The sequence below is a fragment of the Periplaneta americana genome, chromosome 1 (genome assembly GCF_040183065.1).
Source record: "Periplaneta americana isolate PAMFEO1 chromosome 1, P.americana_PAMFEO1_priV1, whole genome shotgun sequence".
Classification (NCBI taxonomy): Eukaryota; Metazoa; Arthropoda; class Insecta; order Blattodea; family Blattidae; genus Periplaneta; species Periplaneta americana.
Window position 1 is genome coordinate 172,880,421 of NC_091117.1, and position 19,811 is coordinate 172,900,231.

The 19,811-nt window shown below is 38.1% G+C and overlaps 2 protein-coding genes across 2 annotated transcripts in view; one reads left to right on the forward strand and one right to left on the reverse strand.

Annotated features, from left to right (window-relative positions):
- didum (dilute class unconventional myosin) overlaps positions 1-10,192 on the reverse strand; it is a 190,211-nt gene extending 180,019 nt beyond the window's left edge. The window contains exon 1 of the mRNA XM_069832090.1: positions 9,930-10,192. Within this exon, the coding sequence (XP_069688191.1) occupies positions 9,930-9,956 (27 nt within the window). The 5' untranslated portion in view covers positions 9,957-10,192. The remainder of the gene's footprint in view (positions 1-9,929) is intronic.
- A 2,563-nt stretch (positions 10,193-12,755) lies between these two features.
- The window catches only part of LOC138694645 (DC-STAMP domain-containing protein 2-like), a 30,433-nt gene continuing 23,377 nt past the window's right edge, over positions 12,756-19,811 (forward strand). Inside the window, exon 1 of the mRNA XM_069818624.1 lies at positions 12,756-12,850. Coding sequence (XP_069674725.1) covers positions 12,756-12,850 — 95 coding nt within the window. The remainder of the gene's footprint in view (positions 12,851-19,811) is intronic.

A 19,811-nucleotide genomic window follows, 5' to 3' on the forward strand; every position in this document is an offset into this window, starting at 1 on the left:
AAAATTTCCTTCCTTGCAACAGAGCAAAGTTGCATTTTGAAAATTTGAAAATACAGTAATATTTACAATTTATTATAACAAGGCACAGCAGGAATAATTGTTTCATGAACAAAACAAAGCATTAATTGAAAATGCCATTTCGTTTGGTTCTACATTTTGTTCAACATTTAATGATACTATATTAGGCTATATTGTAAATATTGTAGTATATTACATATATTATAAATATTGTAGTATACGTTGTATACATATTATCATATTTCATGATATTGTAAATAAAGGTTTTAATTTAACACGCTCCTGACAGAAAAACACACATATTCAGAGGCGAGTTCCGCACAGAAGACAACTGTCTATCAGCCATCAACATTTCCACTGACACGCGAGGACGCAGAGATTGATATTTAACTATGTATATTTGTAAAGTTGTTTATTGGTGTCTTGTGCATTGCCAAGAAAAGCACATGTAGTTCAAAATGAAATGCAGATTATGTGTCATTAAACTATTCTATATGTTTATTCTGAAATACGTTTACAGCACGTTGCGTGTAAGTTTGTATGAAGTGGACTGTACTCGTCCACGCAGCTCGCTTGACAGTCACTGAGCTACGAATATCTATACTACGTTTCACCATTCGTTATAATACTCCAAATCCCTTTCCCTGATAATTACATACAGGAGATTTTATTATTTGCTGTATCACTATTTAAGGTATTTAATAGAGCAAAAATCCGAAAATCGATAAATATGTCACATAGGAATTATTGCAGGAACAACGACGATATGTATGTTTAATTGGTTGAATTAAACCAACTCCGTCGCTTCACATGAGAATTAGGACCATCTGCTTGGGGTTAGTACCAGGTATACCTACCGCGTACGTCTGATATGGGAAACAATTTCATGGGAGTTGAATGAATACTCTGGACTCGTGGAAAATCCCAAGTCTTGCAATCAATTATATATTTCTAGCATTTTGGCACAATACAACTAATCTTGATTATGTACGAGACAGGCACATAATATGCTGTTTTTGGATGCAACATTGCCTAAAGGCATGCCTTTAATAGCACTATGTTTAAAATACGAGCATTTACATAAAGAATAAAAAGATTTTTTGTTTTACTTACTAGAATAGCTCGAAACTAGGAAAAAGTGAAGGTGAAATAAGGCCTTTTCCAATAACTATTACCTCATCTAACTCACTCTAACCTTATCTGTTTCCTGTCACTTAACTATCCCATCATCAACCTACTCTAACCTTGTCACAGTCCTCGCCTTCTGTCACTTATCCATCCCCTAATCAAATACACTCTAACCTTGTTACAGTCCTCAGTCTCGTATCACTAAGCTATCCCCTCATCTAACCCACTCTAGCCTTGTCCCAGGCCTCGACTACGAGTCATTTAGTTAATCTCCCGCACAACCCATTCGAAATTTGTCAGTCTCTAGCCTAAGTAGCTGCCATTGTTAAGTGGCCTATGTGTCCTGTATTCAATGCTGTCTGTGTGAGTTGTGACTAATATTTCCTATCCTTATAAAGCCTATTTCTTTCCTATTTTAATCAATAATAGCTTGACATATTACTTTAATCTCGTACGTCAGCTGTGACGTAAAACATAGGTGTTCATAGGAAATATGAAAATATTTATCATTTCCTCAACTGCTTCTGTAGGTCAGTGGTCTAAAGCTTTGAAATGATGTTTTGACGTATGGGCAGTGCTGGTTCGAATCCTATCACCTTCACTAATAAGTACATTTACAATTATGTGTGTATGTGTGACTAATGCCTACCCACTTCACTTGCATGGTTCGGGTTCCGTATACTGTGGATAGAATATAATACAGAGCGATCCAAAAGTCGCGCACATTAAAATTATAGTGTCTATATTGAGTAGTGCAGTTGGAAAGGGCTATCGGCTACCGCTAAGTAGCATTATGGGTATTAACAGCACAAACCTAGACGTCATTGTGATGTATATGTATACATTGACGCTTGAAGTAGTCCTTTGTTTATTGCTCGGCAAACATGTCCTTTTCCCAAGAGCAACGAGTTTTCATTGTTGAACATTATTTTTCCAGTCGTTCTTATGCACGTGTTGTAGACGGATTTCGTAAAATTATCCGGATGTGGTAGTGTCTAACAATTCAACCATAACGAGATTAATCGCCAGTTTTAAGAAATGTGGATCAGCGCTTCTTGACAATGATGAACGTGATTGTTGGTTCCAGCAGGACAATGCACATATCACATCTAATGAAACCATGCAGTTTTTGCGCGAGTTTTTTTAGTGAGCGTATCATTTCTCAAGGATTATGGTCCCCATGTTCCCCTGATTTGACGTCCACAGATTTCTTCCTGTGGAGTTATCTTAAAGGAAGGATATACAAAAACAGGCCGCACACACGAGGAACTAAAGAGGAACGTAACAACATCAATGCACGCGTGCTCAAAAAAGTGGCCGCATGGTAAAAAAGAGTTCTTACATGCATTACTGTCATATTTAGCATATGTTGTGAAAAATAATGTAACTCATGTGAAAACTGATGTAAGTAAACGTAATAAATTCATCTTTACAAATATATGTGAACGTATTATTAAAATGTGCGCGACTTTTAGATCGCTCTGTATTAGGGTTGTGAGTGACATAAGATGTAACAGTTTAGATAGTACAGTACAAGAAAGGAGACAGACAAGAGACAAGAAGTGAGAGGAGGGAAGAGATTAGGTATGATTCTGAGACAGACATCTTTTATCCTAAGCTTCAAATGTTTTATCGTATATTTCGCTGCGTTCGAGCAACAATGGCTCAAGTCGCATTTTACGAGTAGACTTTTACCGATGGACACACACAAAGATGCATGAGGATGTGCATTATTTTGCATGAGGATGATGTTTCCTTGTACGAATACCTACTGAAAATGCAATCGCATGATAAGCAAGGCGCTCAACGATGTAGCGTGCTGCTGTGATAGACCCATTATCGACAGAGGAAAGCTTGTTTCCTTGTCGTTGGAAATCATAACATAATACAGCCGCCTCCAAATCTTACCTCAGAAGCCAGAAGTTGAATATCTCCATTTCGAGTTAAATTGAAATGAATGTTCCACTTTGCACACAGCTTTATGACTTACTACTTCCTCTGAATATCGAAATACTGTATATGGGTATGTGCAACTACCCATTCCTGCAATTCGGGAATACCAACATCAAAACAAGCCTAAAATACTGTACAGGGTGCATCAAAAGGTCAGGTCAATCCTCAGAGAGGTGATTCAGGACCTTATTTGCAACAAAAAATCCTAATACACTTTTTCAATATTCATCCCCGTTTCCGAGTTACACGAATATGACATACCGTATCTAACCCCATTTGATTCCACACCTAATGGACCTGTCTGCTTGAGAGAAGGTAGGCTAATTGTCAGTTCTCACTCAAAATGTCCCTTCTCGCATGAACCCACACTTCAGCATGCCGTCTCCCCTGTCGCTGCACATTATCCAATTCGTGCTGGTGTATCTCCATTGCAGCCGTGTTAATCTTTGCAACGAGCTCTTCCCTGCTTGCTATCGCCGTTTGGTACACTTTCTTCTTCATGCAGCCCCAGAGAAAGAAGTCCAATGGTTTTAGGTCTGGGGACCGGGCTGGCCAGGCAACTATGGTATCAACTAAACAGTGCTCCAGCGCAATTCAGACTTCCAGTATGCCAATGGTTAGATCACCATTTTCCAGGTATGTGGATTGAAAGGGGTGGTCCCATTGGCTGGCCAGCCCGGTTCCCAGACCTAACACCATTGGACTTCTTTCTCTGTGACTGCATGAAGTCGGAAATGTAAACTCGTAGTTTCTGCGATGATGTGCAGAGAAGAGGACCTGTGGTAGCTCTCCAGCACTGACTGAGCCTTCTCCTGAATGTTCTTTCGCGGATGTTGATAGTCATGGTCAACTGGAAACAGTGGCATACCTGTAGGCCTACCGTGGCTGTTTACATCCGATGTAGCAAAAATCGAACATTTTTCTCAAAAGGTTTTACTTCTTCAGTCTGACCCGTCTTCTTTTATGGTAGTCTACATTGTGGGCTTCCCTAATTAGATAGATGGCTTGATCAACCGTAGTAAAGGATGCAACCTGTCTACCATTTCTTTAATGTAACAGGCAGTTTAATCGGATAAAATTAGAATGAAACAGTGAGTGGGTTAGATACGAAGGGATAACCGCCAGGCAACAGAGGCCAGAGGCCGAGGCCTGAGATAAGATTGGAGTGGGTTTGATGAGGGATACCTAAATAACAGGAGGCAAGGACTGCGACAAGGTTAGAGTGAGTTAGATGGGGGGATAGCTAAGTGACAGCAGGCCGAAGAATGTGACAAGGTTAGGGTTAGTTAGATGAGGGGATAGTGACAGGAGGCGAGGACTGTGATAAGGTTAGAGTGGGTTAGATGAGGGGATAGCTAAGTAACAGGAGGCCGAAGACTGTGACAAGGTTAGGGTTGGTTAGATGAGGGGATAGCTAAGTAACAGCAGAGCGAAGAATGTGACAAGTTTAGGGTTGGTTAGATGAGGGGATAGCTAAGTGACAGCAGGGCGAAAAATGTGACAAGATTAGGGTTGGTTAGATGAGGGGATAGCTAAGTGACAGGAAGCGAGGACTGTGATAAGGTTAGAGTGGGTTAGATGAGGGGATAGCTAAGTGACAGGAGATCGAGGGCTGGAACAAGGTTAGAGTGAGTGAGATGAGGGGATAGCTAAGTGACAGCAGGGCGAAGAATGTGACAAGGTTAGGGTTGGTTAGATGAGGGGATAGCTAAGTAACAGGAGGCCGAAGAATGTGACAAGGTTAGGGTTGGTTAGATGAGGGGATAGCTAAGTAACAGCAGGCCGAAGATTGTGACAAGGTTAGAGTTGGTTAGATGAGGGGATAGCTAAGTGACAGCAGGTCGAAGAATGTGACAAGGTTAGGTTGGTTAGATAAGGGGATAGATAAGTAACAGCAGGCCGAAGAATGAGACAAGGTTAGGGTTGGTTAGATGAGGGGATAGCTAAGTAACAGCAGGCCGAAGAATGTGACAAGGTTAGGGTTGATTAGATGAGGGGATAGCTAAGTAACAGCAGACTGAAGAATGCGACAAGGTTAGGGTTGGTTAGATGAGGGGATAGCTAAGTAACAGGAGGCCGACGAATGTAACAACGTTAGGGTTGGTTAGATGATGGGATAGCTAAGTACCAGCAGGCCGAAGAATGTGACAAGGTTAGGGTTGGTTAGATGGTGGGATAGCTAAGTGACAGCAGGCCGAAGAATGTGACAAGGTTAGGGTTGGTTAGATGATGGGATAGCTAAGTAACAGCAGGCCGAAGAATTTGACAAGGTTAGGGTTGGTTAGATGATGGGATAGCTAAGTGACAGCAGGCCGAATAATGTGACAAGGTTAGGGTTGGTTAGATGATAGGATAGCTAAGTAACAGGAGGCCGAAAAATGTAACAAGGTTAGGGTTGGTTAGATCAGAGGATAGCCAAGTAATAGCAGGCCGAAGAATGTGACAAGGTTAGGGTTGGTTAAATGAGGGGATAGCTAAGTAACAGGAGGCCGAAGAATGTGACAAGGTTAGGGTTGGTTAGATGAGGGGATAGCTAAGTAACAGGAGGCCGAAGAATGTGACAAGGTTAGGGTTGGTTAGATGAGGGAATAGCTAAGTAACAGCAGGCCGAAGAATGTGACAAGGATAGGGTTGGTTAGATGAGGGGATAGCTAAGTAACAGCAGGCCGAAGAATGTGACAAGCATAGGGTTGGTTAGATGAGAGGATAGCTAAGTAACAGCAGGCCGAAGAATGTGACAAGGTTAGGGTTGGTTAGATGAGGGGATAGCTAAGTAACAGGAGGCCGAAGAATGTGACAAGGTTAGGGTTGGTTAGATGAGGGAATAGCTAAGTAACAGCAGGCCGAAGAATGTGACAAGGATAGGGTTGGTTAGATGAGGGGATAGCTAAGTAACAGCAGGCCGAAGAATGTGACAAGGATAGGGTTGGTTAGATGAGAGGATAGCTAAGTAACAGCAGGCCGAAGAATGTGACAAGGTTAGGGTTGGTTAGATGAGGGGATAGATAAGTAACAGCAGGCCGAAGAATGTGACAAGGTTAGGGTTGGTTAGATGAGAGGATAGCTAAGTAACAGCAGGCCGAAGAATGTGACAAGGTTATGGTTGGTTAGATGAGGGGATAGCTAAGTAACAGCAGGCCGAAGAATGTGACAAGATTAGAGTTGGTTAGATGAGGGGATAGCTAAGTAACAGCAGGCCGAAGAATGTGACAAGGTTAGGGTTGGTTAGATGAGGGGATAGATAAGTAACAGGAGGCCGAAGAATGTGACAAGGTTAGGGTTGGTTAGATGAGAGGATAGCTAAGTAACAGCAGGCCGAAGAATGTGACAAGGTTAGGGTTGGTTAGATGAGGGGATAGATAAGTAACAGCAGGCCGAAGAATGTGACAAGGTTAGGGTTGGTTAGATGTTGGGATAGATAAGTAACAGGAGGCCGAAGAATGTGACAAGGTTAGGGTTGGTTAGATGAGGGGATAGCTAAGTAACAGCAGGCCGAAGAATGTGACAAGAATAGGGTTGGTTAGATGAGGGGATAGATAAGTAACAGGAGGCCGAAGAATATGACAAGGTTAGGGTTGGTTAGATGAGAGGATAGCTAAGTAACAGCAGGCCGAAGAATGTGACAAGGTTAGGGTTGGTTAGATGAGGGGATAGCTAAGTAACAGCAGGCCGAAGAATGTGACAAGGTTAGGGTTGGTTAGATGTTGGGATAGATAAGTAACAGCAGGCCGAAGAATGTGACAAGGTTAGGGTTGGTTAGATGAGGGGATAGCTAAGAAACAGCAGGCCGAAGAATGTGACAAGGTTAGGGTTGGTTAGATGAGGGGATAGCTAAGTAACAGCAGGCCGAAGAATGTGACAAGGTTAGGGTTGGTTAGATGAGGGGATAGCTAAGTGGCAGCAGGCCGAAGAATGTGACAAGGTTAGGGTTGGTTAGATGAGGGGATAGCTAAGTATCAGCAGGCCGAAGAATGTGACAAGGTTAGGGTTGGTTAGATGAGGGGATAGCTAAGTGACAGCAGGTCGAAGAATGTGACAAGGTTAGGATTGGTTAGATGATGGGATAGCTAAGTGACAGCAGGCCGAAGAATGTGACAAGGTTAGGGTTGGTTAGATGATGGGATAGCTAAGTAACAGGAGGCCGAAAAATGTAACAAGGTTAGGGTTTGTTAGATAAGAGGATTGCTAAGTAACAGCAGGCCGAAGAATGTGACAAGGTTAGGGTTGGTTAAATGAGAGGATAGCTAAGTAACAGCAGGCCGAAGAATGTGACAAGGTTAGGGTTGGTTAGATGTTGGGATAGATAAGTAACAGCAGGCCAAAGAATGTGACAAGGATAGGGTTGGTTAGATTAGAGGATAGCTAAGTAACAGCAGGCCGAAGAATGTGACAACGTTAGGGTTGGTTAGATGAGGGGATAGCTAAGTGACAGAAGATCGAGGGCTGGAACAAGGTTAGGGTTGGTTAGATGAGGGGATAGCTAAGTGACAGAAGGCGAGTACTGTGATAAGGTTAGAGTGGGTTTGATGAGGGTATAGATAAGCGACAGGAGATCGAGGGCTGTAAGAAGGTTAGTGTCTTTTAGGTGAGGAGATAGCTAAGTAACAGGAGATCGAGGGCTGTGACAAGGTTAGGGTTGGTTAGATGAGGGGATAGCTAAGTGACAGGAGGCGAGAACTGTGATAAGGTTAGAGTGAGTTAGATGAGGGGATAGCTAAGTGACAGAAGATCGAGGGCTGGAACAAGGTTAGGGTTGGTTAGATGAGGGGATAGCTAAGTGACAGGAGATCGAGGGCTGTGACAAGTTTAGTGTGGTTTAGATGAGGGGATAGCTAAGTGACAGAAGATCGAGGGCTGGAACAAGGTTAGTGTTGGTTAGATGAGGAGATAGCTAAGTGACAGGAGGCGGGGACTGTTATAAGGTTAGAGTGGGTTAGATGAGGTGATAGCTAAGTGACAGAAGGCCAGAACTGTGATAAGGTTAGAGTGGGTTTGATGAGGATAAGCGACAGGAGATCGATGGCTGTAAGAAGGTTAGTGTCGTTTAGGTGAGGGGATTGCTAAGTGACAGGAGATCGAGGGCTGTGACAAGGTTAATTGAGGTTTAGATGAGGGGATAGCTAAGTGACAGGCGATGACTGTGATAAGTTTAGAGTGTGTTAGATGAGGGGATAGCTAAGTGACAGGAGATCGAGGGTTATGACAAAGTTAGGGTTGGTTAGATGAGGGGATAGCTAAGTGACAGGAGGCGAGAACTATGATAAGGTTAGAGTGAGTTAGATGAGGGGATAGCTAAGTGACAGAAGATCGAGGGCTGGAACAAGGTTAGTGTGGTTTAGACGACGGATTAGCTAAGTAACAGCAGGCCGAAGAATGTGACGAGGTTAGGGTTGGTTAGATGAGGGGATAGATAAGTTATGAACTATATAGATTATACTGCATCGTCACATTTTCCCATTTTTCTACGTACTCGGCACTTGTTTATTCTGGCAGGATTATATTCCTCGGCCTCACATCACTTAGCTATCGTCTCATTCAATCCACTCTAACGTTGTCACATTCCTCGACCTCGTGTCACTTTGCTAACCTCTCAACTAACAGCTATGCAATACAATCCTCACGATCAGACGCTACAAAAAGGAGCGTCTTCTGCGGACATCTGAAAAAAGAACTAAGAGACTAGTGAAATGTTTTGTGTGGAGTGTGACATTGTATAGTGCAGAAACATGGACAATACGACGAAGTGAAGAGAAACGACTAGAAGCATTTGAAATGTGGATATGGAGCGTGAATAGAGTATTTGAATAAGAAATTAAACTGTGTCAGAAAGGGTGACTGAAGAAAGCATGATGCTGAAATTGATCTAGATGAGAAAAGGGAATTGGCTGGCTCACTGGCTGAGAAGCAATTGCCTACTAAAGGATGCAATGGAAGGAATGGTGAATGGGAGAAAAGTTCGAGGCAGAAGAAGATATCCGATGGTAGACGATATTTAGATGGTAGGCTGTTCTGAAGGACGACCACCCCACGATTTTCATCCCCCCCCCTCCCCACAAACGACCATTATATGCTAGATTTTCGAACGGTAGCTAATACAACAAAATTTCGGAAACATAATTTCGAAAGTAACCTAATGTAACCTATCACAACCTAACCTAACCCAACCCAAGCAAAACTAACCTGATCTAACCTAAACCTAAGCCTTAAAGTACGTAAAACTTTAAAAATCTAAAAACATGTAAAACCATAGTCCGCCCCCACCACCTACGCATATAAATTATTAAAATTTAATAAAAAATAATTATACATGCTCAGAACTTCTAAAATTCAGGGATAGGTTTTCCTCCAGAATTAATAAAAAGTACTGTACCGATACCGGTATTATTGAAGCTGACAAATCGCATGTCAAAACCTAATTTCTGAAGCGGGGATTTCTAAAAGTGAGAACTTTCATCAGAACCTCTACAGATTTAAGTCCTGTATCATAGTAGCCTATGTCATTAAATTTTCTGCATAATTATTACTGTATGATACCCCCCCCCCCATTTTCCCAAAAATTCACTTGACTACATATTAAACCTGCAGGCCTAAATTGTTTGAACACGCTACCTACGTATACCAACCAAAAACTGTCTCAAAATAATGATAATTATTCACTTGCTACTTACATTGTCAATCTCATAAACATAAAATTGCTATACAAAGCCACCCCATGCCTGTCTACATGAGACGCTTAATTGAGTTTCTGATTCGTGACATAAACATAACATTACAAATGCTGACCCAATCTTTATATAGGCTACTGCTAATATGGATATAAAAAAACCTACCTTCGTATATAACTCCCTTGTAGACATGTTATTTCAAATAATGGAAAATGTTAAACACCTGTCCATTTGCCGAAGTGTGCGTGGGCCATTGCCGAAATTAACTCCTACATATTGCACATAATACCGTATGACGTAAGATTCATCGTTTCAAACAGTTCATAAATACACACTCCATACACAAACACGAACACAATTCAGCACTCAAAAAGATACGATAAATAACGATTCGTTGCCTTTATACCAAACGAGCTACATTTACTAAAGTAGTGACCTGACAACAGTCAACGTATCTTTGCAGCTGTTTAAATACTGTCGTAGTATCAGCGGCAAGATATTACACACTCAACAAAACATATGATAGATAATAATAGGTATTTGTGTAAATATACTGAATGAATTTCGCATAATATTTCTAAAATTATACATTTCATGCATTTGTACGGTATTAATAAGTTAAATAATAAACGCTTCTAACCACATCTACTGTTCAGTAATCAATATTGACAGTCTTCCTTCTTTAAATCTTTGAAACGAAACTAGAGACATCTGTTAAACAGAAAACAAAACAAATGACAAGTACTACATAAACCGAGTAAAGATCATATGATATTGACAGTTCATATAGTTCGAGACTAGTAAATTTTACTTAACTCACGAATTGCATATGTTTTTTCCACCCCCATACTTTACGTAATAAAAATATATTTCTTAAATCTACATCGTATAGAATACCATAACTATTGGAAGGATCATTGAGTTTCAAGTAGTATTCTTCTGTTTGTTGCTTTACGATTGTTGAACGAAACATATTTTTGCTTTACTTTCCTAGGGAAGACAATGTTATTTACGTCCCGTTGTCAATAGCAACCAACAATATTACTGTAAAATCCATTTACTTATCTAAAAATAAAGTAATAACAACATTCTTACGACCATGCGACTGGAAAAATATTATTCATTTTTATAACAATAGTTAATACGGCTATCTTTTCATAAGAAGTTAAGTTTAAACAACATTTTGTGTTAAGAGGGTCTTTATCACAAAATTATTTTTTTTAACAGTCAATAGCAATTACGGTACAATTCATAAGTTTGACTATGATATTACATGTATTTATCTGTAGGTATTTATCAAGAGGAGTAGAAATAGATTCTACTCCTCTTGGTATTTATTTAAGCTTACAATGTAGGCCTACACTAGTCCAAAGAGTTGATTATTTTGTTATTGTAATTGCAGTGGTGCAGCCAAAATTTAGTTCTGGGGAAGGGGGGGGTTTGATTTTTTTTTTTTTCGAAAATTGACTATAATACACACGGTAGCAAAACTTTAATATTTCATTACTCAAAATTACAGTTATAAAATTAAACAGATCTAATTGGACTAAATAATTTCCCAACTAAAGCAAACAGAAAACCATTTGCTGTGCTCGTAGGCAAAGCCATTATATGCCTTCACATACTTTTAGTAGTGGTAGCGTATTTTCTTTTTCTTTTTTATAGTGGTTAGAAAATTAACTTGGCTTCAATATAGGCATAAACAGTAGTTAATGGATTGGTAATTACGAGGAACGTCCAGAAATTAAGTTTCCCTGGGGCTATTTAGAGATAGAAAACACAATTTCACAGAAAGATTTATTGGAACAGGTAGCCTTCAGCAATTGTTGAGCTATTTTTCAACATATTCCCTACCAGAATTGAGACATCATACCGTGGGTTCAACTTTTGTATCCCTGTGTCGTAGAAGTCTGCCGCCTGGGATCGGAGCCAGTGTGTTACAGCCGTCTGCACATCTCTGTCACTGTGAAAATGTTAACCAGGCTACCAGGCAGGAATTTCTTGAAGTGTAAGAAACGATGGTAATCACTGGGAACGATATCCGAGCTGTAGGATGGATCTTGAAACACCTCCCAGTGGAACTCGCGCATAAGATGTTATGTGCCGAGCCGTATGTGGCTGAGCGTTATCGTGCAGAAAAATAACACTGGCAGCATATTCACAGTGACAGAATTAGAGAGGTGCAGACAGCTGTCTCATACTGGTTCTGATCTCAGGCAGCAGACTTCTACGACACGGGGATACAAAAGTTGATCCCATGGTATGAGGAATGTCTCAGTTTCGGTGGGAAATATGTTGAAAAATAGCTCAACAATCGCTGTATCTGTTCCAGTAAATCTGTCCATGAAATTGTGTTTTCTTTCTCTAAATGGCCCCAAGGGAACTTACTTTCCGGACGCGCATTCTCTTTTGCGGTGCTAGATGACACTATTCATACTTGAAACATGTTTATTTAATTTTAATGTAATTGGTTGTTTTGCATTGTTGCGCGAGTTTTGTAAAGTTGGAAGTCTGTGTTATAAATACCAGAGACCAATCTCTGCGCTTGTTGACTGTTACAACGCTTGTGTGAAGGAGTGGAGTGAGGCAAGGGGGCTGCGAGCAGATAGTGTTCTGGAAACAAACATTGCCTTCCACTGGGAGGTGTTAACATGTAACAGATAAGCAAACTCACGACGTGTGACGTAGCTGTGACGTACAGTATGCCAAGCGCACATATTGGTCCTTGTGTCTGTATTTACGCAAATATGGAAAATAAATGTGTAAAACGAGCCAGTAATTTCACAGAAAATGATAAGTATCTTTTTCTTGAATTTTCGTTAATAACACTACTCGGCAAATTTCAACTTTTTGTCTGTAACATGGAAAAAAAATCAGGTCATCTCTACTAGGTTAGGTTAGGTAACGGTGGCTAGGGGAAGGTTAGGTTAGGAGCAATCCTTTGCCATGCTGAGGCCTATTTTGCACCCGGAATTTATGGGATGAATGAGAATGAAGTGTACCAGCCCACTGGCCGCATGTGACCTCTCACCTGCTCACCCAATGGGGGCCCCCTACCTCCCCCACCCTAAGTTCATACCGCCAAGGTGATTAAGCAGCACAGGATCCAGTCCAACGGCCCTTCCAAGGTGTCGAAACGCCCTTTGCAATTAAGGAATGAATTCTGGCAGAGATATTGCGGAAGACTGGGAACCCAGGGATGGTTGCAGAGAGGATGCCCCATCCCGTAAGCGGATGAAGACATGCGTCTTGACCTGAATATGTCTGTGGAATGAGATGAAAAAAATGAATGATATGAAATCTAAATTCTTTTTCTACACAGATGGGGAAGGGAAATGACCGTGGCAATGAAAATTCCAATCCGACATTTGCCTAAGTAACTACCATATGGAAAACCACGGAAAAATCAGTCAAGTTGATCGGTCCGGGAATCGAACCACAGACCTCCCGAATGTGAGTCCCATGCGAAACGCATGAGCTCGGTTCAACACTACTAAATCGATTCTCCTGAACATGGAAATGATAGTAAAAAGTGTCGTTTTTGTGTAACAGAGGTGAAGTATACTTCGCCCAAAAACACACAATTCTGTTTTATTTTACATGTAATATTGATATTAACATCAATCCAATTATTTTATTAACCAGTATAAGTAAGAGAATACATGAATTTTACAGAAAAAATAACAGACAGCTCTAAATTTATGCTGATATCGAAAGAGTTGTCATGAATTTCCATTTAATGTAGTAAAAATCACTAGTTCTTTAATAACTTATTAAACTGTAATTTAATTATATATAAATTATTTTAAATTATGATTAAAAAGAAGAGTATCGTCTAAAGAACACTCTTGTCAGCTGTTTGTCAGTAAACTGAAGTATATAGCGTATATTATTTTTTATCTTGTATAAACTGGAACACTTACAGTTAGACACTTTTTCCTTTTTGTCAGTGGCTTGCGGTAGCGTGATGTAAAGGGAAGCGGTGCCTGTATGTATGCCATTGCTCGACTGGACTTCGATGCCTGTTGCCTACATACAGTGTTTCCATGGAATTGCTTCCCTGAAAACGTCATCACTGCACGCCGCTGCTTTTTGTGGATCTGTCACTTTCTCTAACCAAAACTAGCAGTAGTCGCCCATCATGTGAGGATCCCATCTTTCTCGATACCTTTGCTCTATTTTTTTAATATCCTGATAGAATCTCTTCTCATGTTCGTTGTGCACACAGCTTGTTTTGAGTGAAAAAATCAAGATGGGAATGCAGGAAATGTATTTTTAGCGACATTCGACATCCTAGTTGTTGATATCTAATAGTTCTTGCACTAATTTTATATAATACGAAAAGCATATCTCTTTCAACTTTAAAAGTAGGTTACTATGCCCATGTACATTCCATTCTTTCATATGGTGTAATGCTTTGAGGTATGTCCTCTGAAGCTATAAAAATATTTTTAACTTCAAAAGAAAATAATAAAAATAATAAAACAAGTCCCTCTATGGACTCCAAACAAAGAAATTTTTCAAGAATTAAATATTATACCACTCCCCTGGATCTACATTCTAGAAACAGTTTGCTTCATTCATAAAAATCTTAACTATTTTAAAAGGAACTCTGAAATTCATAACCATAACACAAGAACTGCCAACAACTTGCATATAAATTTTCATACTATTACCAAAAATCTTAACAGTACTTCTCATACAGGTATCTTATTATATAACAAGATACCTGGGGATATTAAACATTTAAATTATGAAGGTTTCAAAACCAGGGTAAAAACTATTTTGCTCCAGTTCATGCCATTCAAAATTACTGATTTCTTACATTAAAGCTATAAAGTAGAATATCTACCTTCATTACTGTTGCACATTATTTTTTTCCAAACAATATTAATAATAAATGTACAGAATAACTAAGGTGAAGTCTCTTTGTTCTTAATGATTCAATCGCTCTCCAAATAAATCACCTCAGATGATAAACTTGTTTAATGTAATCTCATTGTGTAGGCCTATCTTGTTTTTACCTAATCTATGTTAGTCTATTTATTTTAATGTCTTGTAAACTGAAAATGTATTATGTACCTGTATATTGTTATTTATTGTGTCTTTTGGTAGTTTTACTGTTCTTTGGAAAACTTAAGAGTGTTAAAATTAAATTCATACTAGTACTAGAAATCTTATTTTGTGTGTGTGTTTGTATTTTGTGTTTGTATCTAATGACGAACCTATAATCTGTAATTGAGGGGTTTGCCGGAAAAAGGGCATATACGTCAATATGGTGAATTGAGATACAGGCAATCTAAGATTTTAAAACGCACCTGAATGAAATGTTATACAGATAGTGAACAAAATTATACATTAAATTAAAAATCTTAGCGAGTATAAATGTTTTGTAGCATTTGGGCAATTTATATTATTAAATTTCCTTATATTTGTCCCATATAAAACTTCGGTCTATAAGCCCTTTATCCATATAATGATTTGCTTAGGGGATTTAATGTAGATTTCAGGTTTAAATTTCACATGGAATTGAAACAAAAATACATTTTATGACATTTATTATCTACTTCTAAAGTAATTTACATTATTTCAGTATCCTGAAGTAGACATTAAGTGCGCAAAGCAAAATCTCTGAATATAACAGAAAAAGAAAATCTCCATTTTGTGTGAACATAAATAAATAATATTTATTCTTTGTATAATCCTGGTAACAATAAGCCCAAAACTCTGAATATTGTAACAAATCTCTTTATACTCGTAGAACATAAAATATTTCCGTCTGAATCTATGAGTTTCATAAGTTTGTTTACTCTTAAAGTAAGGACAATAATGAACATAAAAAGTAGTCAAAGGAAACAACTGGACTGACTAAATTGAATTATATATATTTGCTTAGTCTCTACCAAGAGAAAACACACAGTACAGTATGCGGTAACGCGCAGCACTAGCTCTACTTGTAGACTGACTGACTAAATCGCGCACGCACGCATGCACGCAGCCCTGTCCTGCAGGTATGTACAGTACAATCAAAACAAAATTTCGCTACTATAATTAGCGAATTATTCACTAGATTTTAAACCGTTTTCCTGAAGAAGGGTGTAGAGGTCTATCTGCCTTTCTTCCGGCAAACCCCTCAATTGATTGTACAGGGAATAAATAAATACAATACAATACAATTTTCAGCTTTATTATTGCCAAGAAAACCATTAACTACAGCACAAAAGACCATCCAAGCCACTAGTTTCTTAGCACTTAACTTTTTCTCAAAGTCTTTATCTAGCAGAAGTTTTCTAATTTGAGGGCACCCCTACAGCAGGCAGCGATGTCGAGATGACGCCGAGATCTAGTAGGCTCTGATGATGGTGTGAAGGATGCACCGAAACAGCTGTAAGCCACAAGTTCTTATACAATTTAACACTAGTAAGTTTGCCATTTAATCAATCATTTATAAAAATAATCACCACTTACTGAATAATTATGTAGGTTTTATCTACCAACAGTATTTTTTTTCACAAATTTTACTTATAACTAGTTACCTTATCACTGAACTTCTTTTCCAAGCAGCCTTGATACAGGTAATAATTTTTACGATAAACAACATTGAAAATCACCAGTAGGCCTGTAAAATATATAGTCTTCCCATGTAATTTTACGTATTTATGATATTTTATGAATAATGTTGCAATAATCATTGTACTGTAACAGACATGTAACAATAAAATTATAGTTTATAATTATTTGCAGCAATGTATATTGACTATGTAGTAGTATTCTATATGGTGAACTACCATTGAAACTGTTCGTGTTATTTTACACAAATGTAGCTTATAAAAGATTTGTGGCTATTATTTTTTTAATATGAATGAAAACACTGGTAATGACAGCTCTTCTAATCATGTCACCAGTCATATCTCCATTATAATTACAGACATTTGATTATCTTCAACTGGTATGATTTCTTGGTGCATTTTATTCTCTCTTGCAGTATTATGAAGAACAGCCATTGCAATAATTTACTGATATTGCTGTTTGAACTTTAAGTCTTAGGCGTACTGACAAGCAGGGGTTATCTTCTTTTCCACAGGTCAAATGTATGTTTCACACATATCTTGTTTCAATGTATGCTGCATTGTAGCATTCTTCAGTGTAAGCACTGGAATTGAGAAATGGGGTTAGTACATATTTCCTACATGGGTAGGTACCGGTAATCAATAAGTCGAAAACCATAGTCATCATTCACAAAACAATAATTCTGAGTGGCCAGTCATAGAGTGTCAAAAAGAAACAATTCAATATTCTAACAATACAAAATTTCTTGGTATGTGGCTAGATGAACATTTAAAATGGTCCGTAATTATACCTTCAGGAACTAGGGAAACAATTAAGTAAAATTTGCTTTGCCTTGCGATTACAAATAAGAGCAGCATCTATTGAATCTGCTCGCACACTATACTTTGCATACTTTCTCTCTATCCTAATGTATGACATAATCTCTTGGGGTAATTCACCTAATGCAATCCAAAAATTTAAACACCCGCTTAAATAGAAACCAAATTATACCGGATTTTATATTAACACAATTTTTATCGGGTCATGGGAAATTTGGGGCTTACCTAGAACGATTTAAATTGCATAAGGACAATGGCTATTTATGTATCTGTGAGGAAGAGCAGACTGTGGATCACCTTCTGTTTCATTGTCCAGTGTTCGAAAACAAAAGATTTATTTTGGTCGGACATTTACATTTTTGCAATATAATATATGACAAACCACTATTCAATTTGTTCACAAAAACGTGCTGCTATAAAGAGTTTTGTAATTTTATATGTAATATATTTAAGAACTTGTAAATAATTCTAATTATTGTAGTATATATAATTGTTAATTGTAAATAGCAAGACTGGGTTACCCACGTCAATGTAAGTCTATATGTAATATATTTAAGAACTTGTAAATAATTCAAATTATTGTAGTATATATAAGTGTTAATTTTAAGTAGCAAGACTGGGTTACCCACGTCAATGTAATTTTATATGTAATTAATTTAAGAACCTGTAAATAATTCAAATTATTGTAGTAGATATGTGTTAATTTTAAGTAGCAAGACTGGGTTACCCACGTCAAATGAATTCTCATTATAATAATATAAACTCAGGCTATAACTATAACCCTAATGTACTTTCGGGTAAAATAGGGTTCAAGAAAATGTATATTCAAATAAATAAATAAATAATAAATTTAAACTACAAAATAGAGCTATTAGAGTCATAATTCAAGTATCTCAAACTACCACCAGCAGGCCATAAAATTACATGTCTTGTCATTATCCTGTATTTATATTTATAAAACCTTAAATTTTAACAAATATAATTTGTATAGCTTTCCTACAAATTCAGACACACACCAGCACAATACGAAAAATAAAGATAATATTTTTATTGAAAGTTTTAACACAATTCTATATAAAAACAGTTTCATTCATGCTGGTCTTCTTATGTATAATGGCCTAACAAACTATCTTAAAGAAATATCTGCACATCAAAAATTTAAGAAAGCTGTTTACAAAATTTTAATCAAAAAATGCTTTTACAGTATGGAAGAATTTATTGAAAATTACCATAACTGAATAGAAAGAGAATGCCTTACTTAAAAAATTTTACTTTCTCTTTTCCAGATCCTGACTTCGAGAAGGATGTCTTCTCATGAAGGATGCATTGGTCGAAATTGACTCCAGACTGCTAAATGAAATGTGATTTGTCATGTAAAGTGTTATATCTGTTCTTGTGGTTATTACTGGTATTTGTTAATGTTGAAATTATTTTATAATTAATGTTGAAATTTTGTATGTTATATTTTAATTCTGTTGTAGCTTAGTAATTATGTGTTACTTTTGACATGTTCCATATCATGTATGTGATCAGTTGGATGCAATAAATGAATATGAACATGAATGTGAATATTGTCCCCTAATAAATAACTACTGACTGATTAACTTTTCAATTTTTTTACTGTGTTAATTTTTAGGAAATTACCTCGCTGACTAGTTTCGAAGTGTTGTTCTTCATTGTCCAAAGCCTAGTGAAGATCCCGCATTATCTTCTGGTTCCTGTTATATGGTAGGATGTGTTCATGATTGTGTCGAAAAGGGTGTGTGTATTGAAGATCATTTCAAACACGTTACAAGGAACATATCACAGCCATAAGCAAACTACATAACAATTCAACCTACGCAGAACACATCACAAACTCCAACCAAAACTACAGCAACATAGACACTGACATGAAAATACTACACATCTAGCCCAAAAACCAGAAACTTGACACTCTAGAACAATATGAAATTTGCAAACATACAAACACACCCCGAGCACATCCTAAACACTTAACTCAGTTTCAATGAAATTGGTGATAGTGAGATGATATTTGGCCTGATGAGGCCGAAGATTCGCAAATGATTATCGGGATCACCTTACAGCTGGCAAAAACCTTGGGGTGGGGTGGGGGGGGGAACAGATAATCAGTTCAAGCGGAAATTGTACCCACATCTCAGTGCAATTCCGAATCATCAAGCAAATACATTTACAGCCTGATCTACACTGGTGACCTATAAAAGTTTAACCAAAGGTGGGTTTTATATTGAGATGCCAGAAAACAAATGGCCTGAATCCAGAATTTTGATGCCACTAAAAAAAAAAAACCCACCTAGTCGTGGTAATTAGTTATGACATTAATAATTTTATAATTTAAAATCACCATCTGCTCGAACGCATCCATGCATTCGATGGCTGCTTATACTGCCTGTTCATCCAATGGTCGAACATGTAACATGAATAGAAAAAAATTGTCGCTAGATGGCTGCTCCTGCCAACCAGTGAATAGAATCCATTGATATCCAGAGTATTGCAATCCTTTGCATTGGAAATGCCGACAAATCAGCCATTGTTATTCCAGCATGCGCTATTTGACGTATATAGTTGTATGGGGAATGAATGTAGCCTAAATCAGAGTCAAATATTTTAAATTTTAAGGGCCACGAACACTGGCCTC